At 63.3% G+C, this 24,026-nt stretch overlaps 2 protein-coding genes across 3 annotated transcripts; one reads left to right on the top strand and one right to left on the bottom strand.

Moving 5' to 3' along the window:
- The first annotated feature begins 600 nt into the window (after positions 1-600).
- On the top strand, positions 601-6,535 carry SIGIRR (single Ig and TIR domain containing). 2 transcript variants are annotated; one of them, XM_068977740.1, is made up of 11 exons: positions 730-751; positions 1,931-2,177; positions 2,356-2,518; positions 3,324-3,522; positions 4,004-4,137; positions 4,236-4,376; positions 4,722-4,865; positions 5,239-5,341; positions 5,406-5,556; positions 5,741-5,930; positions 6,231-6,535. In XM_068977740.1, the coding sequence occupies exons 2-11, from the start codon at positions 2,112-2,114 to the stop codon at positions 6,392-6,394; spliced, it is 1,455 nt and encodes a 484-aa protein (XP_068833841.1). In that variant the 5' UTR covers positions 730-751; positions 1,931-2,111; the 3' UTR covers positions 6,395-6,535. The 2 variants fall into 2 exon arrangements, with proteins under 2 accessions (XP_068833842.1, XP_068833841.1); XM_068977741.1 differs by lacking the exon at positions 1,931-2,177 and having other exon boundaries at positions 601-751.
- Positions 6,536-7,915: 1,380 nt separating this feature from the next.
- Positions 7,916-15,052, bottom strand: PKP3 (plakophilin 3). Its single transcript, XM_068978952.1, has 13 exons — positions 14,821-15,052; positions 12,837-12,913; positions 12,074-12,699; positions 11,864-11,987; positions 10,717-10,921; positions 10,149-10,323; positions 9,604-9,721; positions 9,364-9,531; positions 9,099-9,284; positions 8,721-8,874; positions 8,311-8,503; positions 8,127-8,214; positions 7,916-7,951 (listed from the first exon to the last, which is right to left on the bottom strand). The coding sequence occupies exons 1-13, from the start codon at positions 15,050-15,052 to the stop codon at positions 7,916-7,918; spliced, it is 2,382 nt and encodes a 793-aa protein (XP_068835053.1).
- Positions 15,053-24,026: the final 8,974 nt, after the last annotated feature.

The raw sequence follows: 24,026 nt of genomic DNA, 5'->3' as shown, positions 1-24,026 counted from the left end.
GCCTCGCTGAGGCCTCCTGACTGCTTCCTTATGTAGAAAAAGGGGCTAAGGCCCACGTGATAACCCAAGTCGCTTGTAACTGCTCACTGTTTGGGGGCGCGGGGGCCGGAGAGCTTTGCTCAAGGTTCCATCATTGGCGAGAGTCTCCACGGGAGCTGCACCACCTCAGCAGGTCAGAGATGCTCGCTGGGGCCAGGGGAGCTACACGGAGCCCGCCCTCTCCAGGTGCCGGGTCCACAGGGCTGTCCGGGAAGCAGGCCAGGCTGCCCAGCTCCTCGCTGGTGTGCGGGACAGCCCTGATTGGGGGTCTGCTGGCCAGGACCCCCACATATCACCGTGGGCCCCGGCCTTCTAGACCTAGCCTGAGAAGGGAAGGCCCGGGCCGTGGTGGACTGGGGCGGGCCCCAGAGGAAGGAGCCGCTTGACTCAGAGTTACAGGAAGACTGGGGCAGGCGGGGCTGGCGGGGAGAACCACCAACTGCCCGCCAGCCCGCCGGGGAGGAGGGGTGCCTGGGTGGGGTTTAGGTTTAGGAGAGGATGTGACTGCAAAGCCAGGAAGCTACCGGGAAACTTCTGATTAAAACACACAAACAAGAGCCGGGTCCTCGCCGTGCCCGGCGATGCATCCGGGGCCGCGGTGCTACTTCAGGCTGGGCCAGGGGCCCAGCTGAGCAAAGCGATCGCACCCAAGCTCACGCCAATGACCTCAGTGACGGGCATCCCCTCCTCAGGAGGAAAGAGCTGGAGCCAGGTGACTTCATGCCTTCCCTGCTTAGCGTGAGCCTGCGTCCCTGTCCTCAAATGCCTTTCCCGGCCTGAGGCCTGTCCTCAGAATCAGGCCTGTGTGAGCATGCAGCTCGTGTGTGCACGTGTGTGCGTGGGCCAAGTGTGCCTGTGAGAGGAAGAGGGGTGATGGGAGGCCGAGGGTGGGCGTGAGGAGCAGTGCGTGTGGTGTGGGGTGTACACAGATGCTCTTGGCTGTATGCCCTGGGGAACTTGGCAAGTGTGTGCTGTGTGCCAGGTACGTGGACCGCCACAGTGTCAGGCGTGTGGGGAGTGTGCGCATGTGCGCAGGGACCACGCGTGCAGCCACAAGTGGTGTGCAGGGGCTGGGGGTGCAACACAGAGGCTGTGCAGAGGAGAGGGAGCGTTGCAGCGGAGCCACCGGGCACAGTGTGTATGGGGCACCTGCCACCTGGCCTTAGCTTCCAGGAGGCTCCAAGGGTGACAGGGGTCAGAGGTGTGTCAGTGTGTGGAGGCCAAGGGGCCATGACTGGGGTTGCCCTGGACCTTCTGCTCTGGGCCGGGGGTGCAAGCTGCCCAGGCCCCCACAGCCCTCGTGGCTGGTTCCTCTGCTTCAGGGACCTCCTAGGCTGCCCTCCACTCCAGACGGCTCAGGGCAGGACCCTCTGCCCCTGCCTGCTGGGAGGGAGCCTGTGCTTCACCCGTTTGTGAGGAAGTCCCAGCCCAGCCAAGGCAGGGGCTCCAGCTGACCCTGGGTCCACGTTGGGTCCCCTCCGTGCAGAGGGAGTTGGGGGAGCTTGTCCCCGCAAAGCCTCACGGGCCCCGCGGGCGGGGAGGGGCCTGAAGGAGGCGGGGCCCCAGTGCGTCCACTCACAGGGAGGTGGGAGAGGACTGGCTGCCCAGTGAGGACCTGCCTGGCGCCAGGGAGCAGGTGCCCGAGGCCCGGGGCCAGGACGCTGTCCTCGAAGGCTCTGAGGCCGGGCTTCACTGACCTGCCCCGCAGCCCAGCTCACTAAGAGCTTTTTGTGTTCAAGAGGTGTGTATGTCTGCTGCCGTCTGGTGGGCGGCGGTCCCACCCTGCGTGGGAGAGAAAGGCCACCTGTGGGTCGGTGGGGGTTTGCCTCGGAGAACCGACGGACAATGCGGACGAGAGTCTGTGGTCTGAAGATGACATCTGTATGCACAGGACCTGGAAGGAGGGCTGCCCCCGAGACCAGCCTGAGACCAGCCTGAGCCCCGCGGCCCCTTCTGCTCGACACCTTGGCCTCACGTGCTTTGTTCTTGCTGCGTCCAGGCGGGGAGTGAGGCCCCCAGCCCCTCGGAGCCTCAGTACAGGCTGAGTGCAGCCGTACACAGCCCCCGTCTGCATGTGGCAGCCTTGTCCCAGAGGACCTGAGAACCAGGCCAGCTCCTGGGCTCAGGAAGGGTGCCAGGTGTGCTGCCCACCCTGGGCCGTCGGGTGTCCCTGGGGTAGACGAAGTTCAGTCCAGGCCGTGCGCGGTGCTCTGCGGCTTCCGCAGGACAGCTGGGGCAGGGGCAGTGCTTCCGAGGCCAGAGTTACACGTTAACTCACCCTGTTCTTGTTTAACTCGCTCCTGGGGATGGCGGCAGCCTCTGACCCGTCCTGGCGCCCTGACTGACCGGCCACAAGGACAGAGAGTGAATCTTGCTCAGCCCTTGGGGGATCAGCCTGCTCAGCCAAGGAGCCCCGTGGCGCTGTGGGTGGCACCAGTGTCCAGCCTGCCTCGAGGAGGCCCCGGCCAGACCATGGCAGGTAGACGGTCAGAGAGGGTGGGCACGGGCTCCACTCCACCTCCTGCCCCAGGCTGGCTCCACGCTGCAGTGCGGTTGAGATGGGCCCTCCCCCTCTCCTGCTCATGGGGGGTTGGTAAAGCCCAGGGATACTGGGAGTGGGCGCTGGTGGGGGCCACTGGGATCGGGTGGGTAGATGTGGGCTACTGGGAGCCCTCACTGCCAAGATGATGGCTTCCTTCTCTGACTGCCGGCTTGGGCTCATCACCCCAATTTAAAGACAAGGAAGTTCAGGTCTCGGGGAGGTGAGAATGCTTGCCTGTGGCCAGAAGTAGAGGGTCCTGGAACCCCAACTTTCTACCAGGTTGAAGGTGCTGGCATGTCCAACCCAAGTCTCCCAAATCACCACTGTCCAGCTGAGGGGCCAGGGCCTTGACGCCACAGGGTGGGCCACGGGTGCACGCAGAACATGTGTGCTGGCTCCTGCCCTGGGCACACAGGCAGCTAGGTGGGTCCTGCAGGGCTGGGGTGGCGGTGGGGTCACCTCAGCCGTGACTCTGGCCACTGCCCTCCACACCGACATCCTCTCTGAGGACAGGGCAGCCACGTCCGGGGCAGGCAGAACATGTAAGAACTAGCCGCTGCTGGGAGAAGATGTGCCAAGGCCCAGGCCCTGTACCCCTGGGACTTGTGGGTGGACACGGTGTGGTTACCGAGCAGCACGTGCCACTGGCCTCCGTGGTATTTTCCTGGCCCACCGACCATCTGTGCACAGTGGGAGGCTGGCATCACAGGCACAGGTAACCCACTGGGTCCTCTTTCTGCAGGAGCCTGCGACAAGGCCCCTGACTTCCTGTCCCCGTCTGGAAACCAGGTCCTGGGGCTTGCCCTGGGCAGCACGGTCACACTGAACTGCACAGCCTTGGTGGTCTCGGGGCCCCACTGCCCCCTGCCCTCAGTACAGTGGCTGAAAGACGGGCTGCTGCTGAGCAATGGAAGCCTCTATCACCTCCATGAGCACTCCTGGTAAGAGATGAGGTGTCCAGGGTCAGGCGCCATGCAGCCAGTGGCCTCTCTGGCCTACACTCTGGTCTATAGTCACCTGGACATGCGCTGGGGCGTGACTGGGCAGCCACGACGTGGGCAGAGCGCCACTCTGGATGCGGACTAAGCGGCTACAGGGACAGGCGGCCCCTCTAGACACCTTGTAGACCGCCCAGGGCCATGGGCGCCAGCAGAGTGCTCCGGCCTGAACCCACTCATTGACTGCTGGGCCAAGCCTGGGGTGTGAGCACCTCCAGGACCCGGACCCAGGATCAGGGTGACTGTCCCAAAAGAGACCCACACCCCCGCCACGTTCTGGCCGTTTCTCTCAGCTTACGGTCTAGGGACTGCCAGGAAGCCCAAATCTGCAGCCTCTTTGGGTGAGTCCCAGACAACTGGGGCTCTGGGGCATCCAGTGATGCTCTCGGGCCCCAGGTGAGGGGGTGGGGCCTGGTCTCCCCAGGGTCAAGACCAACTGGTCAGAGGTGCTTGTGTCCAGTGTCCTGGGGATCAACCTGACCAGAGCTGAGGACTTCGGGACCTTCACCTGCTCCCTCCAGAACGTCAGCTCGTCTTCCTTCACTCTTTGGAGAGCTGGTGAGGGGGTGCACTGGGGTACGCGGTAGGAGGGAGCCCTGGGGAGACTTGAGGCCGGGAGGGTGCTGGGGAGGCTCAGACAGCGGCTCTGTCCCCAGGCCTGGCGGGACATGTGGCCGCGGTGCTGGCCTCGCTCTTGGCCCTGCTGGCCCTGCTCCTGGTGGCGCTGCTGTATGTGAAGTGTCGGCTCAATGTGCTGCTCTGGTACCAAGACAAGTATGGGGAGGTGGAGATGAACGGTGCGTGGGGCCCGGGCGTGGGGGAAGGGGGCCTCCCTAGGCTCAGTCTGCAGGTGGGGGTGAGGAGGCATCCGTCCCTGGAGGGCTCTGGAAGAGGGGTGTCCCTGTGCAGCCCAGGAGGGCGCGGGGCGGGCAGAAGGGGGTCACGGTACCCTGGTTCCAGGCCTCCACCCGGAATCCTGTGCTGAGGACGAATCCAGGCGGTGCTTGAGCCAGGGTCTGCTGAGTCTCTCTCGTCTGGGGGGCTTGCCTGGCTTCCCTGGCACGGGGGGGAGGTTTAGGGGACCCTGAAGGTGGCTGGTCCAGGCCGGGAAAGCGGCCGCGCTGACCCGCCGCTGTCCGTAGACGGGAAGCTCTACGACGCCTACATCTCCTACAGCGACAGCCCTGAGGACCGGAAGTTCGTGAACTTCATCCTGAAGCCGCAGCTGGAGCGGCATCGTGGCTACAAGCTCTTTCTGGACGACCGCGACCTCCTGCCGCGCGCGGGTACCGGCGCCCCATCCCTTTCCGCTTGGGCCCCGCCCCCGCTGGGTCACAGGTCCCGCCTCCCAAGGCCCCGCCCCTCAGGTCTGGCTCGGCCCAGGCCCCGCCCCTCCCAGGGCCCCGCCCCCTCGAGCCCATCTCCCCTTTCCGCTGGGCCCGGCCCTGCCCCGGTGCACGCCCCGCCCCCGCTGGGTCACAGATCCCGCCTTCGCAGGCTCCGCCCCTCAAGTCTTCCTCGGCCCCAGGCCCCTCCCCACCGCGCCTCGGGCTCCGGCCCCTCCCAGGGCCCCGCCCCGTCGGGTCCTCCGCCCCTCCCAGGGCCCCGCCCCTCCAGGGCCCAGTCTGTGCCGCCCCCGCTGATGCCCGGGTCCTGCAGAGCCGTCGGCAGACCTCCTGGTGAACCTGAGCCGCTGCCGGCGACTTGTGGTGGTGTTGTCGGATGCCTTCCTGGGCCGGGCCTGGTGCAGTCACAGCTTCCGGTGGGTCCCGCGCTGGGCTGGGCGGGCCTCGGCCGCGCCCGCTCTAACAGTGCCGCCCTCGCAGGGAGGGCCTGTGCCGGCTGCTGGAGCTCACGCGCAGACCCATCTTCATCACCTTCGAGGGCCAGCGGCGCGACCCCGCGCACCCCGCGCTGCGCCTGCTGCGGCAGCATCGCCACCTGGTGACCCTGCTGCTCTGGAAGCCCGGCTCTGTGGTGCGGCGGGGCGGGGCGCACGGGGTGCTGTGGATGGGACCCCGGAGGGGAGGCTTCCGTGGTCAGCTGCCCAGAGGAGTGGGCTTTTGGGGGCCGAGGAGGCCAGGGTCTTTATGTGTTGGCACCACCCCCCCAAGCCCCATCCACGTGGTCACACACGTTTACTGCCCCACCTTGCCTCCAGACGCCTTCCTCCGATTTTTGGAAAGAGCTACGGTTGGCGCTGCCACGGAAGGTGCAGTACAGATCGATGGAGGGAGACCCCCAGACCCGGCTGCAGGACGACAAGGACCCCATGCTGATTGTGCAAGGCCGGCTCCCAGAGGGTCGGACCCTGGACCCCGAGCTGGACCCCGACCCTGAGGGGGACCTGGGTAGGCCCACCAGCCCCACCCCTGACCCCGAGAAGGTCAGCCTGAGCTGGAGGGAGGCTGCATAAAGTGAAGGGGCCCAGGCGCCGGGGACCAGGCCCGGCAGCCGTGGGTGGCTTTACCTCCCAGCGCCTCCCACTGCCTCCTCCATAGAGGTGGCTGGGCCCAGGGCCTGCCTGGGAGCCGCAAGGGCCACCATGCTGCAGGGGCAGCAGGGAGTGACCTGGCAGGAGGCAGGCAGTGACCTGGCAGGAGGCAGGCAGTGTGCAGCCCAGCCTGAGGCCTGGCGGTGCCCCTCCCCAGGTGTGCGAGGGCCTGTCTTTGGGGAGCCAGCAGCTCTTCCACACGCAAGTGCGGTCTCGCTCGGAGAGGGCCAAGGCAGCGAGGTGGATGTGTCGGACCTTGGCTCCCGGAACTACAGTGCCCGCACGGACTTCTACTGCCTGGTATCGGAGGACGACGTGTAGCCCTGCCCCCTGGAGCAGTAGGGTGCCGGGGTGCGGGCGGCAGGGCTGGGTGTTTTTAATCCCACACAGCAGGACCTGTCTACTTGCAGTCCTGGGACCTCAGGATAAGAGAGTGGACCCAGCCCCAGCTGTCCACCTCCTGCCAGAAATAAAGACGTTTTGAATCCCACCCGAGTCTCAGCCTCTCCCCTGTGGCAGGAAGCAGGTGTGCGGTGTCCTGGGTGGAAGGCCCCTCACTTCCGCCCTGGACCCTCTGGGGCCCTGGTTGGTGTTCCGTCGGTCAGTCACGTCTGAGTTTGCGACCCCATGGACTGCAGCACGCCAGCCTCCCCTGTCCTTCACTGTCTCCCGGAGCTTGCTCAAATTCATGTCCATCGTGGCGATGCCGTCCAACCATCTCATTCTGTCCCCCCTTCTGCCCGCAGTCTTTCCCAGCTGGGTCTTTTCTAACGAGCTGGCTCTTTGCATCAGGTGGCCAGAGCACTGGAGCTTCAGCACCCAGGGCCCTGGACCCTGCCCTTGTCTCATGTGGCCACCTGGTCGGCACGCCTGGCCGCCCCCTCAGACGCTGCCCCTCCACCCTGAGCCAGCTCAGGTGCCCCTCTCAGCGCCCTCCTCAGGCCTCCCTGCCCCGGGCCGTGACTGCTTCCAGTCCCACTGTGAGCCAGACGGCCCCTGGGGGGCAGGCCCCTTACAGACTGCAGGTGCTGAGCTTTGCGGGAACGTCTGTTGTAAACTATCTGTGGGAGCGTCATGACCAAATGGCCTGACATGGTGGGATGGGGAGGAGTCCCAGAGCTCCTGGACCCCAAGCCTCAGACAGTATGAGTGAAGCTGTCAAGGCACCCCCAGGGCGGGGCAGGGTAGAGAGACGTTGGGGTGCAGGTGCCATGTGAGCACCCCAGAAGGGTGGCACTAAAGTCAGCAGCGGGCACACTGCCCAGAAGAGGCCATTCCTCTGCACAGGTGTCTCATTCAGCTCGAGGCCGCCTCCGCCGTCCGCATCTGCTTCCGCCGGCTCTCCTGCTGTTGGGATGCTCCCTCCCCCGGTCCTGTGTCCCCTGACCAGAGAGATCTGTGCATGGGCCCGGGGGGAGAGTCCTCAGGGGCAAATACAGCTGTGCTTGGGGACACTGTTGCACCCTTAGACCTGACCAGCCAAGGAAGCACAAGGGGCTGCGTCCACGGCCACCTTTATTCCCACTGTTGGCTGTCCCAAGGCACCGCTGGGGCACAGCCAGCACCACCTCTGCCAGTGTGACCTGGCCACCACCCCAGGCATCAGAGCAGCCTCAAGCCCTGCCCCCCTATGCCCCGCAGAAGCCAATTCCCCAGCTGCAAGCCCTCGTTCCCCTCCCCCGTGGCCCAGGCCTTCACGTTGCATGTGGACAGGGCTCCAGCGAGAGGCCCCTGGGCCATCCTCAACCTTCTCCTCCAGGCCGGCTGGCGAGCAGCCCTGAGCTGAGCCCTTCCCTAGGAGGCTGGGTCACATCGCATTCTCCTTCTCCTGGAAGGCTTCGCCTACGGCCCCAGGAAGTCCTCCTTCCGGTAGCCCTTCTGCAGTGGAGAGGGGACCCAGAGTCAGGGCTCTGCTGCCCCACCTCCAGTATGCTGGCAGCAGGCCCAGGTCATCCAGGCCTCCTGTGCAACATGGCTTCCCTGTCCCTCCCTGCTGTCCCGCCTCCACACCCCATGCTCGCAGCCCCGCCTGCCCTGGGCCACGGGAACATACCGCCCGGAAGTCTCGGTGGAGCTTGTTGTACTGCCACAGGTTGGCCAAGAGGCTGGAGGCCGCCCGGGAGGACTTCTCACTGTCAGGGCTGGGGGGTGGGGGGCAGGGGTCAGCGGGGTGACAGGCACGGCCAGGAGGCAGGGCCAGGCGGGGGGCAGGGTGGGCACGAGGTTTGGGCCCTGACCTGTCCCGCTTCTTCTTGATGAAGACCAGCTTGCGGAGCCCGTCGAAGTAGAGCAGGTCCCGGGCAGCCACAGGACTGGCTACCACGAGGTTGTTGAGGACAGCTATGATGTTTATCAGCACGTCGGCTGGAGGAGACTTCTCACCCACGCTGCCGGGCAGCTTCTCGATCAGGTGACTCACCAGCTTGGTGGCTGCCAGGAGGTCGGGGAGGTGGGTCTCCACTGCCCCTCCCCCCGCCGCCCCCGTGGCACCTGCCGTCCCCTGCTCCCCCAGGGAGCTGGCGAGCCTGCCTGTCCACTGACTCCGGCCTCCCAGAAGCTGGCCCCAGGGTGGCAGTAAAGGCAGAGTCCAGGCGAGCGCCCGGTCCACAGGGGAGGCAGAACCCAGGCTGCTGGACGGCCGACTCACACATCTCATCCTTGTTCCTGGCGTTGCGGGACAGGTTTCGGATGAGGCCCGTCAGTGAGCGCAGCTGGTGGTGGTCAGCGGTCCGAACTCGGTCCAGCAGTGGGTTCAGTATGCGCTCCTGCTCTAGAGCCAGCCGGCTCAGCACCCCCGCCCACTGCCGGCAGGAGGGGGCTGGTGAGCGAGGTGCTTGGCGCCCCAAGCCACCCGCGGCTCAGGCCCTGCCAGCCCAGACCTCCCGGCGCCTCCCTCAAGTCCGGCACAGAACCCAGGTCCTCAGGAGCCAAGGCCCGTGCCATCTGGGGCGCTGACCTCACGCTCCCGCTGCCGCCTAGCGGCCCCTGCCTTCCCATCCTGCCCAGCCTGGCCCCACCGCCTCACCCTGCGGTCCCCTGCGGTGATGTTCTGCAGCGCCCCGGCCGCCGCCTCGGTCGTGTGCCGGTTGAGCTCACAGCGCTGCAGCAGCCGGTTGTACAGCCCCACGATCTGGGGGCTCCACAACCACTCGAGGCCCTTGGGGTCCTTAGACACCTCAGCAAAGGTGAGGGCATCGGCCGTGAGGGGCAGCTGGGCAGGAGAGCATGGAGGGTTAGCTGAGGTCGCCTGGGACCCCTGCTTCTGCCCGCCCGCCCCAGTCTGGGCCCACCTCTCGGAGCCGCCGGCTCTGTGGAGTGAAGCAGCCCACCGCCTCGCCCGGGGGTACCCCCATGTCCTGGCGGCCCCGGCCCTCCAGCCGCTGAAGGGCTGAGGGTGGCATCTCGTCGTACAGGCGGTAGGACAGGTTCCTCAGCACGCACACGGCGTTCTCCACACTCTGTGGACGGAGGGGACCGCGGTCAGGGCAGGCTGGCGCCCCCGGGGCCCCCGGGCCCAGGCCGGCTCTCACCTTATCCTCACACTTGCCCACGTCCAGGGCATGGTTGATGTAGGTGACCAGTGCGTCCACCAGCCCGTGGCACTCACGCATTTTCTGGCGAGTGGCCTGGGAGGCGGAGCTGAGGTTCCTGCGGGTGGAGACAGGTGAGAGGCCCGTGCAGGGACCCCAGGCAGAGCCACCCCACAGCGAGCTGAGCCCAGGGCTGAGCTCCTCCCCCGCCCCGCGCTGGGCCCACCCCCAGCACCTCCTGCTCCTGGTTCCTGATGGACACTGTCGCTCCCACGCTTTTGCACACCTACCCCCAGCCACTCCTCAAATTGTCCGGGGTGAGGGCAGGTGAGAAATGTCAGATCAAGTCCCTGATTTAAAGAAACCTGAGCCTGCAGTCTGTTGACATCTGGCTGGGCGGGGGACACCTGCTGACCCACTCCACTCGTGGGTCAGCACCTCTGCCTTGCTGGGTCCATCCACTTCCCCCAGTGACCCTGCCCCCACCAACCCAGTGGCTCCGCCTCGTCCCTTGGACCTCAGGGCCCCACGGCCACCCGGCGCACCTGAGGAAGCCGGTGGCGTTGTAGAATATCTCGGCTTCAGAGGCGTTCTGCTGGATGAGGGGCGGCCCGCCTGCCCCCGACAGGGGGCTCAGCACCAGATCTGTGAGCTGCTCCAGCGTGTCCCGGGCCAGGCGGTCCTTCAGGTGGTCGCTGGAGGACAGGTTCCACAGGATCCCTGTGGCGGGTGGGCCATGGTTGTGGTCAGGGACCACCTCTGGGGACCTCTGAGGCCTCCGGCCCCTCTGTCTTTCTCAGGTGGTAGGGAGAAGGCTCCTGACCTCTCCCTGCGGGGCGCTGCAAGCCTCACCCGCCAGCCTTCCTGGGGACAGCCTGGGTGTGACCCAGAGGGCCATGGGGCTGCAGCAAGGCAGAAACGATGACCCTTGGGGACATGGGCCCTGGGGCGGAGGCTGGCTCCAAAGAGACGCGCCAAGGAATGGCCGTGGGGGACGAGGCTGGCTCCAAAGAGACGCGCCAAGGAATGGCCGTGGGGGACGAGGGAAGACGCGGTGGGAGGTGCGGGAGTTGGGTGGCAGAGGGGTGGGATGGCAGGTTGGGACCAGGCCACCTGTGACGTTTTTGCGGAGCTCGTCGTCCTGCTCCCGCAGCGCCCGCAGCAGCTCGAAGATGCCGTTCTCCTCCACCAGGGCCAGCTTGTTGTCCGCGTTGTCATAGACGAGGTTGCGCATGGCGCCTGTGGCGTGGCGCTGCACTTCCTGGTTAGCGTGGTTGAAGAGCTTCACCAGTCTAGGCACAGCCTGCAGACTGCGGGCCTGCGGGCACAGGCATGCGGGTGTTAACAAGTGTGCAAACGATGGATGGGTGTGTGCAGATGCGTGCAGATGTGCTCAGAGGTGTCCAGATGTAGGCAGGTTATGTACGTACATATGCAAATGTTTGCAGAGCTGTGCAGGTGTGCGCAGAAGTGTGCAGGTGTGCGCAGAGGTATGCAGGTGTGTGCAGAAGTGTGCAGGTGTGTGCAGAGGTGTGCAGAAGTGTGCAGGTGTGCACAGAGGTGTGCAGGTGTGTGCAAAGGTTGCAGGTGTAGGCAGGTGTATACACTGAGAGACGTGTGTGTCTATATTCCAGTGTGCACAGAGGTGTGCAGGTGTGTGCAGAGGTGTGCAGGTGTAGGCAGGTGTGTACACTGAGAGACATGTGTGTCTATATTCAGGTGTATGCAGAGGTGTGCACGTGTGTGCAGGTGTGTGCAAAGGTGTGCAGGTGTGTACACTGAGAAACGTGTGTCTATATTCAGGTGTGTGCAGAGGTGTGCACGTGTGTGCAGGTGTGTGCAAAGGTGTGCAGGTGTGTACACTGAGAAACGTGTGTCTATATTCCAGTGTGCACAGAGGTGTGCACGTGTGTGCAGAGGTGTGTAGGTGTGTGCAAAGGTTGCAGGTGTAGGCAGGTGTGTACACTGAGAGATGTGTGTGTCTATATTCCAGTGTGCACAGAGGTGTGCAGGTGTGTGCAGAGGTGTGCAGTTGTAGGCAGGTGTGTACACTGAGAGACGTGTGTGTCTATATTCAGGTGTGCACAGAGGTGTGTGGGTGTCAGCACATGTATTCAGACATGTGTAAGTCCATCCCTCCCACCCTTCCTCTGCTGGGGATGCTCTGGGTAGGCCCAGTTTGGGGGTCAGCGAGGGTGGTCAGGGACCAGAGGACAGGGAATGAAGGGGGTCCATGGGCGTGGTCAGCAGGGACGGTCACCTGCTTCTTGGCGGCTGCGTCGCTGTAGCACTTGTGCTGAATGTAGGCAGCTCCCAGCACCTGTAGGTTGGGATCTGAGGCCATGAGGTACTTGACTGCTGAGGGCAGGTCGATGTCATCGAATCTGCAGAGACAAGAGATGGGTTAGGCTGATCTGAGGATGGGCTGGGGTCGTGGCAGAAGCCGCCCCTGCAAACCCGGCCAGCTTACCCGCTGCTGAGCCTCTGCAGAGCGCGGTGGCCGCCATAGCTGTCCAGCCCACGCATGTCCGGCAGGTGCCCCGAGTCGCCGAGGCTGAGGCTGCGCACAGAGGGTGCGCGGGTCACGGGCTCCAGGATGCCCCCGGGCCCGCCCCCAGCCACTCCCCGGCTGCGGTGGCTGCTTTGGAACCGCTGCAAGGTCCGCATGGCAGGGGCACGGATGGTTCGGCTGGGTGGTCCCTCGGTAGCCTCCGGCCAGTCCAGGCCCCCAGCCCGGCTAGAGCTGGAGCTGGCCCGGCGCTCGTAGGCAAAGGCCCTGTAGGAGGACGTGGCCGCCGGCTCCAGCTGCTCGGACACCACGCTGTATCGGTCATCCGGGCACCCGGCCCCCAGCCTCAGCGAGCGCAGGGACAAGGTGTCGTAATCTGCCCGGCTGCCTGCCCCACCACGCTCGTGGAAGGACACAGGCCGGGCGGGCACCGGTGCGGCTGGTGGGGCACCCCGGTACCCTGTGGCCCCAAAGCCACCACCCCCGTTGTGGACGGAGCTTAGCTTCCGACTGGAGCTCAGGTCCACGGCCGAGCGGGAGGACCAGGAGGCAGGGCTGTAGGTGGGCTTGGCGATGGGCCGGAAGGTCTGTGGGGCAGGGAGGGGAGGGGAGGGGAGGGCAGTGAGGGGGCGCGGGGGCTCAGCGGGTCCCTCTTCCTGACCGCGGAGCCCAGCCCCCTCGGAACCTCCACCCCAGGGCTCCAGGCTAGAGGGGCGTCACTCACCGAGGCTTCCCCACTCAGGCCCTGGGAGCGAGAGCTGAAGCCGGCCTGCAAGGTGTGGCACTGAGCCCGGAGTGCGCCTGCAGACGGGGCAGGGGCGGCACAGCCCGCTGGGCCAACGGCAGGCGCCGGCCTCCTGCCTCCCCTCCACCCTGAGGCTGGCGGGGCGGCGCCTCGCCATCCCTCCCACAGCCCCCCGCCCCGCCAGGGGGGACAGACGCGCTCACCCTGCTGGCCTCTTGGCGGCCTCGCCCAGGAAGCCGCACGGACCCCTGTGGGCCTGGCCTGTGCTGTTGGCCCACCACGGTGACACTGCGATGCTTAGGGACACGCTGTACCCCGGGGCTGGGCCCCTGACCCACCTGGCGGGGCCATCCCCACCCCCGGCACACACAAGCCCAGGGCACAGGCGCCAGCCAGACGGCATGGTGAGTGGACAGGGCGGATGGGTGGGGAGCAGAGGGAAGGGGGCAGCCTGGACCGCCAGGACACGGCGGGTGGGTGAACAGCCTGGTGCGTGAGCGGATATCTAGGCCAGGAGAATGGAGGGACGCTGAAGGGGCACAGACACGCGGATGGACAGGATGGACAGGCCCGTGGCAAGAGCTGAGGGCACCCTGAGAGGAGCGGGGCAAAGGTCACACCAGGCAGCGCCGTGGGAGCCTGGCTGGGGTGGCTTCACCTGCTGGGCAGGGCCTTTGGATGGGGAGGGGGTTCCTGAGTCCCAGCCGCCCAAGGCCAGGGGAGAGAGACTGGGCGCAAGGGACTCAGGGCAGGGGTGAAGGGGAGGGGGCCCCTCCCAGCCTCTGCCTCAGCTAGGTCTGGGGGGACTCCCCCAGCTGGAGACCCGCCCTGGTTAATGAGGCTTCTGGGCAGGGGCTATTAACCCTTTGATGCCAGGAAGGCTCAGCCTGGGGGGACACACCCCGAGCCTGGGGACCTTACCCCCACCCCAAAATTATAATCCTCTTCCCCCTAATTGCCAGGGTAGCTGGGGTGGTAATTAACCCCTCCCTGCTCCCTCCTCTACCCCATGACCCTTGGGCATCCAGCTGGGCCATGAGCAAGGCTGAGAGGCCCAGAGCGGGGAGGACGCAGGAACCCAGCGGCCCCTAGGCTGACTGGCCCGCATCTCCCGGGCGGCACTGGAGGCCAGTCCTGGGAAGGGCCTTCGAGCGTCTGTGACCAGGGCTTGACCCTGGCACCCCACAGGCTCTTCTTCCCGCCTGACCTCGGTGCCTGCTGCTGCGGCCTGGCAAGGAGGGGTGCCATTTCCAGGAGCGCCCTGAGGTCGCTGCCGCAGTCGTGCACATGCGTGCCCGGTGGAGCCGGGTCTCTGCATGCAGGGGGCTGCCTGGCCCCAAGGGCGTTCCCCGAGGGCTGTTCTCAGTGGGAGTATCTGGGCCACTCTGGCAGGCCCCCCGCCCCCGCCCCGCAATCCCGCAGGGAGACCCTGGCCCTGACAGGCCGTGGCTCTCCTCCAGGAGCCCCAGACCCCGTCCCTCACTGTCCTGTCTGCTCGTTCCCAGGGGGCCAGGGGTGGACGCTGGAGTCTGGGCATCTGTGTCTCTGTGTCTCTGGGGGACTGATGTGTATGTCCGCGTGTCTCTGAGACTGCGTGTGAGCCCGTGGGATGTGGGGCGTGTGCGTGTCCTGGCTTTGCCGACCGAGATGGGCCCGGCTGGCTGGCCATGGGCCGCTTCTCCCATGTCTGGCTGGGGCAGGGGGCTCAGGGCACAGGGGGCAGGTGGGGCCCACCCTGGCTCACGCTGAGGACCCCAGGGCCCCTGCTGGGAGTAGAGGCCCCACCCATGGCGTCTCCCACACCTGGCGGGGCGGGGCGGGGCGGTGGCTCAAGGCAGCCCGGTGAGTCAGGGAGCTGAACCCGGAGTCGCCCCACGGCGGCCTCCAGCCCTGGCACCACCACGCCCCTGGGGCCACCCCTACCTGCCACCCTCTGGTGCCCACCTGGCCCGCATCCGCCTACCTCTGGCCGCCTCGGCCGCCCCGTCGGGCTCGGCGGGCTCATTGTGCCGTGGTTGCTGGCCCAGCTGCAGCAGGCGCGCGCGGACCTGCTCCTGGACGCGGGCCGCCCTCAGCCGCTCTGCCTCCGGCCCCTCGGCGCCCCGGCGGTCCAGCTGCAGATCCGAGGGCAGCGCCAGGGAGCACACGCCCGCCTCGGGCTGCAGGGCGGAGAGCAGGAAGTTACTGTCCTGCATGGCGGCGGGCGCTGGGCGGTCGGCCTGGCCTGGGCCCCGTCGCCACCTCAAGCCCGAGCTGTCTCGCCGTCTCTTCCCGCGCGGCCCTGTCCCTGAAGTCCCCTCCCCGCTGGCCTCGCCCAGGGCTGGCTCAGAGACTGACGCCGCCCAGCCCTGAGCTCAGCGAGGGGCGGGGACACCTGGGCCAGGTGGGAGGGCGGGGCTGCTCGAGGTGGAATTCGGGCGGAAGAACAGGCCCTGCGCGGTCCCCTTCCTTCCGCCCGTCCGGGACGGGGCAGAAGGGGTCTGCGCCTTTGTTCCCTGCCTGTAAAGGCCACAGCTGGTCCTTTGGGCCTACTGTCCCGAGCGCTGGGAAAGGGCCCAGGGCGGCCATCTCGGGGAGTCAGGGCCAGGACCCTCCCTGCCTGGGAACGGGGTGCTCTGGGAAACTGCGAGGACCAGGCGGCCAACCTGAGGCCGGTGCGAGGCCTAGCAGGGTTCGGGGCCAAGGGACTGAGTTGAGGCTTGAAGGCTTGGGGTGGAGCTTCTGGGTGAAGAGGGCTCGATGGGGTCCTTATCCGGATCCTTGGTGCCCAAGAGACCCCAGAAGCAGGGGGCTAGATGGGCCCACCGCAGGCTCGTGACCCTCCAGATATCCCCCCCGTAGACCCCGGAAGTCACGCCTAGGCCCTCCTCTGCAGAGGCCTCCGAAGGGCTGGCTGGGCCCTCTCTGGTCCCTTCCCAGGCTCCTGCCCCCCAGGCTGTGGGGGTGGGAGGCTGTTCCCAACATGTGAGTCAGGGCTCAGCTCAGTGGGGGCAGGTGGGGCTGCCCCGGGGGGTTGACTCAGAGGGGCCCTCCTGCCCGGGCTGGGGACGCAGGGAGGAACTGGCAGTCCAGGCCAGCAGGGACCCGGAAGGCTGGAGCTGCGTGGGCAGGGGCGGCCCAGGAGGCAGAGCAGGAGTCAGAGCCCGGCAGAGCGGGGCTTGCCCCAGAGTCTCCCGGGAGAGCCCCCACCGGCCGGACCGCCTGCTCCAAGGCCTCCTGGGGAGGCTTAGCTGGGATCCGGGACAGGCCCCTGGTGGGCTGAGTGGGGCGAGGGCTGAGCCCCGGAGGGCTGGGGGCAGGGGCTCAGCAGCTTCATGTTCTTCCTCGGCTCCCCTCGCAGTCACCGTGGGCCCACCCTCGCCGGCCTTCCTTCCTGTGGGACACCCTTACCCTGGGCCCTGGGTCCCTGAAGGTAGGGGACAAGGTCCCAGGTGGGAATGGTGGCTGGGGGCAGTGGCCTGGGGGTGAGGTGGGGCCGGGTCAGGAGGCAGCCTAGGGGTGAGGTCAGTGCTGGGGAGGAGACTGGGGAGGGAGGCAGAAATCAGTTGGGGGTGAGAGGGGTGGAGGAGGGTCCCTAGAAGGGTCCAGGTGACGCCTGGGGTGGAGTCGCCGGGCAGAGGGGATGCACAGGGTGGGCGACCTACCCTGTTGGCGGTCCGGAGGCTGCTGGCCCCGGGGCTCACCCCAGAGACGGCTGCGGGCTGAGTCCTGGGCTGCATCCCGGGCCCAGCACTGCTGCTGGGGCCTTGCTGTAGGCCAGGACTGCGGGGGCACCAGGAGGGCGGGGTGGGAACGCCTGCACGCCCAGCCAGCTCATCAGACCGGTTGCTTCCCTGGGAGTCATGTTTTGTGTGGAAAAATCCCGGGAGACAAGTTCGTGCGGCGCTGAGTGCGCTTGGAGGAGGTCGCCTGGCACGGGCCTGGGGCCCGCCCTGCACTCGTCCACCTGGGGCCCAGCCCACCCGGCCGCGTGCCTGGGGAAGCCGGCCTCCGGGCAGACTGCAGGTGGGGGTCAGGCAGACGCCTGCAGGGTCCCTAGGGCCAGTTCCCTAGAGCTCGCCCCTCCTCTTGGCAGGGAGGGCTGCGGGTGGCCCCAGGCTGTGCCGAGCCTCCTGGGGACCTGTGCGCCCCTCCCACCACCCACCTCAGATCTCGGCCCTCTGTGACTCCCTGTCCAGGGAAAGCCTGGGGACCCAAGGGAGCTTCCTCTAACCGCTGCAGGGCCCGAGGGACCAGCTGTGGCTTAAACCTGTCCCCCCTCAAGCTCAGAGCCCTGTCCCACCTCTGGGACCAGCCTTCTGCTCCGGAGAGTCCCCCTCTCTCTGGAGCGAGTGCATGGGGGAGACAGCATAAGGACGATTGGTGCCAGCTTGAAGGGGTCTTCCTGGAGGAGGGCATCCCTAGTGCGCGGGGTTGGGGGGAATTAGAAAACCTGGGAATATGCGTTGGAGATCCCAGGACCTGAAGGCCTGGAGGGGTGATGGATGCTCTTACTTGGGAGGTGGGTGGTGGGGGAGCCTGGACTCTGCCCTGGGGGGTGTGAAGGAAGGGCTGTGAGGGCCCAAGGGGCAAGCCAGCATTTACAGGCAAGGACTGCCTGGGCTGAGAGGTCGGGTTGGGGCATCTACCGTGGAGGGGACCCCAGGCAGTTGTTACAAAAGTCTCTGGGGGAGGGGTTGGGGATGAGCAGGGGGCGGGGGGCCAGAGTAGGCGCGGGCTGGAAGGAGGACCCTTTGCTGGCTTTGCTGCGCTCCCTGAGAAGGGGGAAAGGGCTGCCGGGTGTGTGCAGCCCGAGCTGGAGTAGGTACACAGGGCCCGGCACCCCTCTCGGTGAGAGCCTGGAGGAGGGCGGAAATGGGGGGAAAAGGTAACGACGCAGACAGCAGAATCACTAACGAGACTCAGGAGCGCGCTGGAGCGCAGAGAAGTTTAGATCGCGCGGGCGGCGCAGCCTGCCGGCGCGGGGCTGGGGCCGGGTGAGGCGCTCACCCGCGCGGGCGCAGCGCAGGGCGGGGGGCGGTGGGCCGGCACGGGGAGACGCCGGGCTTGCTGCTCGCGCTCCGGCCCTCGCGTCCCGGCGCTCAAGAACCTTCCAGCGTCCGACGGCGGGGTTCCCGCTAAGCCCAGCTTCGGGCCGCCTCCTCCACGACGCCTGCCTGGACTCGCATACCCGGCGCAGCGCTTGTCCCTCCGGGACGGGCACGCTCCGCGCCTCTGGCGGGAAGGTCGCTGCGGGACCCACCCCCACCGCGCCGCCTCTTCTCAGCCTCCCGTCCCCGGGCTGGTTCTGAGCTCTTCCCAGGTGTGTGACGGAAGCGGACAGAGCGGCCCACGCGCAGTGCTGCTGGTCAGGACGGCGGGGCAGCCGAGCGCCTCTGGGACAGAGAGGGGAACCTTGCAGGGCCCCAAAGAGGACCCAGAAGCGAGCAGGGGGCCGGAGCTGACGGGTGCGGGGCGAGTGCGGGTGCTCCAGCGGGGGACGAGGGGAGTGAGCTGACTGAAGGGAGGCTGGGGAGGCGGTGGCTGGGGCCCGGGTGGCCTGGACCCGGAGGAGGCCCCCGGGGGCAGGGAGGGCGCGGGCACGTCTGTGAACCCCGGCGCTTCTGCTGGGTCCCGCGGAGCCGCCGGGCGCCGCCCGCGGGTGCCGGTTTCCCGAGACGGCGGGAGCGGCGGCGCTTTGCGCACAGGCTCCTCTCTGTCCTCTCAGGATCCCCAGCGGGCCAGGCTGTGACCTCTCCATTTTCCAGCCCGGGAAACAGGCTCCGCAGGCTGAATAGGTTCCCAGGAGTTACAGAGCTAGTCAGGGTGTGTGGAAAGGTCGCCCTGAGCAACAGCAGGCTGGGCTGGGCTTGGGGGCCGGCGGGTGGGGTCTCAGTAGAGCCCCCACAGTCCCCTAGCTAGGGCTGGGCCACCTTCACGGGGGCTGAGCCAGGGTTTGTTTGCCTTCTCTTGGTGCTCAGCTTCAGCCTTGTCCTGAAAGGGGTTCCTGCCCCGCTGGGCCACCCTGGCAGCTCTTCGCTCTCACCTCGGGGGCCGGGGCCCCGAGGCCCGCTGTCGCCTTTCTGCTTGAACAACATCAGGGCTGGGCTGCGCGTCAGCCTCCAGCTCCCTTTCCTGCAGGGCCTGCGCCCTGGGGGTCTGTCAGAGCTGGTCCAGCCCAGGGGAGGAGGCGGTGCGCCTGCCTGCTGCCAGCAGGGGCCTGTGCCTCCACAGCCTGTGACTTCCTGTGCACACGTATGGCCAAGTTTTTGTTCTAAACGTTCGACAGCGGCCTGTGTCTCTTTCCTCCAGGAGTGTCTTCTCCGCTGGGCCGCTGAGGTGCCCTTTCTCCTTCGTTTCCTGTCTGTCCAGTCCGTGCTCCAGGACCCCTGGCCTGCTCTCGTCAGCTGTCCTTCCCCAGCCCCTTCTGTGTGCATATCTCAAGCCTGTGCTCCGTGTTCCTGACTGGGCTTTAACATTAACTGTCCCTATTCTTGGAAACTCCTAAAGTGGCTTTTATCACTGTAATGATTTTATTTTTCTCATCTATTGTTTTCCCCATGTATCGTCGGATAGCGTTAATTTTCTTTGTTTCTGTCACTGATTTTTTTAAAGAGACTTTCTTTTTTAGAGCAAGTTTTAGGTTCACAGCAAAACTGAGAGGAAGGTAGAATTCCCATATACCCCTGCCCCCAGCAGGCATAGCTTCCCCCAGTTATTGCATCAGCTGGCACATTTGTTGCAACTGATGAGCCTGCCCTGAGAAGTCATCATCGGTTCCTAGCTCACATCAGGGTTCATCTTGGTGTTTCACACGCTGGGGGTTTGGACAAGCTCATAGTGGCGTGCGCCCGTCGTTACAGCCCCGTGCAGAGCATCGCCAGGGCCCTGAGCATCCTCTGTGCTCCGCCTGCTCATCTCTCCCTGCCCCTCCCCCAGCCTCTGGCAACCACTGATCTTTGTATTTTCTCTGTCGTTTTACCTATTCCAGAATGTCCCAGGTTGGAATGTCACAGTATGTGGCCTTTTCTCGTTCGCTTCTTTCACTTAGTTATACGCGTTGAAGTTTCCTTCGTGTCTCATTGTGGCCTGACAGCTCATTTCTTTCTTCATGACTAACATTCCATTGCCCAGTGTACCCGTTTCTTCATCCATTCACCTATTGAAGGACATCTTGGTTGTTTCCAGGTTTGGGCAGTTATGAATAAAGCCACTATAAACATCCTTTGCAGGCTTTTGTGTGGACATGTTTTTAGCTCCTTTGGGTAAATACCAGGGGGCTGACTGCTGATCGCATGGTGAGAGTGCAGCTTTGTAAGAGGCCGCCCAGCTGTCTCCGCTGATCGCACCCCCACCCGTGCTGGGCGTGAGCTCCCGCTGCACGTGGTTCTGGATTTTGGCCATCCCACTAGGTGCACGGGGGGGTCTCACTGCTTATGATGTGCGCTTCGCTGATGTGCTCAGACGCCATTTGCGCGTCTTCTCTGCTGAGGGGTCTGTTAAGACTGCTCATGTTTCACTTGGGTCACTCGTTTTCTTGTTGGGTTTTAGGAGTTCTTGCTATATTTTTGAATAACAGTCCTTTGTCAGATATGGCCTTTGCAAATATCTTTTTCCTAGTCTGTGATTTATCTTCTCATTCTTTTGGCATTGTCTTTTGCAGAACGGAAGTTTTTCATTCTAATGAAGTTCTGTGTGTCAGTTGAAAGTGAAAAGTGAAAGTCACTCAGTTGTGTCTGACTCTTTGCCAGCCCATGGACTGTAGCCTGCCAGGCTCCTCCGTCCATGGAATTCTCCAGGCCAGAATACTGGAGTAGGTAGCCGTTCCCTTCTCCAGGGGAATCTTCTCAATCCAGGGATCAAACCCAGGTCTTCTGCATCGCAGGCAGATTCTTTACCATCTGAGCCATCGGGAAGCCCCTCTTTACTTCCGGCTGGGCTGGGGCTTCGCTGCACAGGCTTTTTGCTAGTTGCAGGGTGCAGGTGTCTCACTGCGGTGCCTTCTCCTGTTGCGGAGCACGGTCTCTAGGGTGTGCCACCTCCAGCAGTTGTAGCTCCTAGGCTCCAGAGCTCAGGCTGAATGACTGTGGCACTCGGGCGTAGTTGCTGTGTGGCACGTGGGATCTTCCCAGATCAGGGATCAAACTCCAGGCGGACTCTTTTCCACTGAGCCACCAGGGACGCCCTCAATCATTTCCTTTATGGGTCAGCCTTTCGTGCAGCGTCTACATCACCACACCCAGGGTCACTAGGTTGCTCCCGCAGTGTCCTCTGGAAATTTCGTATGTGTGTTTTGCATTTAGGGCTGTGAGTCACCGGTGTTAATTCTTGTTGTCCAGTTGTCCCAGCACCATTTGTTGGAAAGACCACCTTTGCTCCATTGTACTGTCTTTGCTTCTTTGCCAAAGATCGGTTGGCTGCATTTACGTGCCTGTTAAGTTGCTTCCATCTTATCCAGTTCTTTATGACAAGAATACTGGAGTGGGTGCCCATGCCCTCCTCTGGCGGAATCTTCCTACCCAGGGGTCAGACCCGCGTCTCTCTGTCTGCTGCACTGGCACCCAGGTTCTTTACCAACTAGTGCCACCTGGGAAGCGCTGGGCGCTGTCATGTGGGCCTGTTTCCGAGCTCTCTCTTCTGTCCCACTGGCCTGTCTGATCCGCCAGCGCGACAGTCTTGGCTGCTGCAGCTTTGCGGGAGGGCTTGGAGTTGGGTGCCGTTGGTCCTTCGTGTGCTCTTCTCCTTGAATTCCAGGTTGGTTATTCTGTGTCTTTTGCCTCTCCAGGAAAGAATCAGTCCGTTGATTGGTGGGATATTTTTAGGCGATAGTTGGAGGGGAGGCTATGCTTATCTGGCTCTGCTGGCAGAGCGGTCTCGCTCGCTTGCTGTGTGGTCTGCGTCACGTCGCGCTGGGTCTTTCGTTGCCGCGCATGGACCCGTTACGGGGCGTGGGCTCAGGAGCTGTGGTGCTTGGGCTGGCTTAGTGTCCCCACCACACGTGACAGCTTCGTTCCCTGACCGGGGATTGAACCCACATCCCCTGCATTAAGAGGTGGGCTTGTAACCACTGGACCAGCAGGGAAGTCCGGTTGGTGGGGCTTCGATTGGAATTGTATCGAATCTGCAGCGATCACGTTGGGAAGAGCACACTGTGGCCGTGCTGAGTCTTCTGGTCCTGAACGTGGACTGTCTCTCCGTTGGTTCAGGGCTTTCGATTCCTTTCATCCCACTCTTGCAGTTTCTTCCTATTTAGATCTTATTCATGTTTTGTTAGATTTTTACTGGGTATTTACTTATTTTGGGGGTGCTAATGTAAGTGCTATTTACTGAGTTTCGAATCTCAAGTAGTCCATTGCCAGCATATAGGAAAGCGGCTGACTTCTGTATGCTAACCTCGTGTCCTGCAACCTCGCTGTGATTGGTCATTAGCTCCAGGAGTGTCTTTTCTGTTTCTTCTAGGCTAATTCTTCTGGATCGTCTGCAAACGGAAACAGCTGTGCTTCTTCGTCCTCAGCCTGTAAACCTTTCATTTCCTTTACTTGCCTTACTGCATCAACTAGCTCTTCCAGTATAATATTGAAAAGAGGCGATGAGAAGGCTTGAACACTGATTTCTAAAAACTTGCTCAAACGTCAACACTGACAGATGTCCTCCCCTCCCCCATCTGAGTCCTTGGCAGACTCACCACCACCTCAGGGCTTTGCTGGGATGTCACCGTCTCAGACTTTTCGTGACCACTATTTACAATGGCAGCCTCACTCAGACTCACTATCCTTTTTCCTGGCTTTCTTTTCCTCTACAGCAGCTGCCCCCAGCCACTGTACTAGACATCTCTTGGTTGTGTCCATCGTCTGCTCCCCCTCCCCCTGCGCTGGAATGTACAGTCTGCACGGCGGGGGCTCGTGTCTGTCCACTCACCAGTGTCAGCACCTGGCACAGGGCGGGCACTCAGGACCTGGCACAGGGCGGGCACTCAGTAGCTGTTGGAATGGCCTAGTAGATCATGGTATGTATGTGTTCTAGATTAGATGAGGTGTCTTTTTTTTTTCTGCTTCCAGAGGTAATTATTTTTCTGATGTACATGCTTCCCCTGGCTGTTACATCCCCTCTCCCCCTTTTGGCAAAGTGATTGAGGAGGCCTTACAAATAGCTGAGAAAAGAAGTGAAAGGCAAAGGAGAAAAGGAAAGATGTACCCATCTGAATGCAGAGTTCCAAAGAATAGCAAGGAGAGATAAGAAAGCCTTCCTAAGTGAACAATGGAAAGAAATAAAGGAAAACAATAGAATGGGAAAGACTAGAGATCTACTCAAGAAAATTAGAGATACAAAGAGAACATCTCATATAAAGATGGGCTCGATAAAGGGCAGAAACACTCTAACAGAAGCAGAAGATATTAAGAAGAGGTGGCAAGAATCCACAGAACTATACAAAAAAGATCTTCACTACCAAAATAATCATGATGGTGTGATCACTCACCTATAGCCAGACATCTTAGAGTGTGAAGTCAAGTGGGCCTTAGGAAGCATCACTATGAACAAAGCCAGTGGAGGTGATGGAATTCCAGCAGAGCTATTTCAAACCCTAAAAGATGATGCTGTTGCACTCAACAGGCCAGCAGGTCTGAAAAACTCAGCAGTGGCCACAGGACTGGAAAAGGTCAGTTTTCATTCCAAAGCCCAAAAAGGACAAAGAATGCCAAAGAATGTTCAAACTACCACACAATTGCACTCATTTCACATGCTAGCAAAGTAATGCTCAAAATCCTTCAAGCTAGGCTTCAACAGTGTGTGAACTGAGAACTTCCAGATATACAAGCTGGATTTAGAAAAAGCAGAGGAACCAGAGATCAAATTGCTAACATCCGCTGCATAATAGAAAAAGCAAGAGTTCCAGAAAAAACATTTACTTCTGCTTCATTGACTATGCTAAAGCCTTTGTGTGGATCACAACAAACTGGAAAATTCTGAAAGGGATGGGAATACCAAACCACCTTAGCTGCCTCCTGCAAAACCTGTATGCAGGTCAGGAAGCAGCAGAAAGGGACATGCAACAACAGACTGGTTCATAACTGGGAAAGGAGGACGTCAAGGCTGTACACTGTGCCCTGCTTATTTAACTTATATGCAGAGGACGTCATGCAAAATGCCGGGCTGGATGAAGCACAAGCTGGAATCAAGTTTCCCAGGAGA

This window comes from Capricornis sumatraensis, chromosome 8, assembly GCF_032405125.1.
Source record: "Capricornis sumatraensis isolate serow.1 chromosome 8, serow.2, whole genome shotgun sequence".
NCBI lineage: Eukaryota > Metazoa > Chordata > Mammalia > Artiodactyla > Bovidae > Capricornis > Capricornis sumatraensis.
The sequence above is the reverse complement of the archived record's forward strand: the minus strand, read 5'-3'. Positions and strand labels throughout refer to the sequence as shown.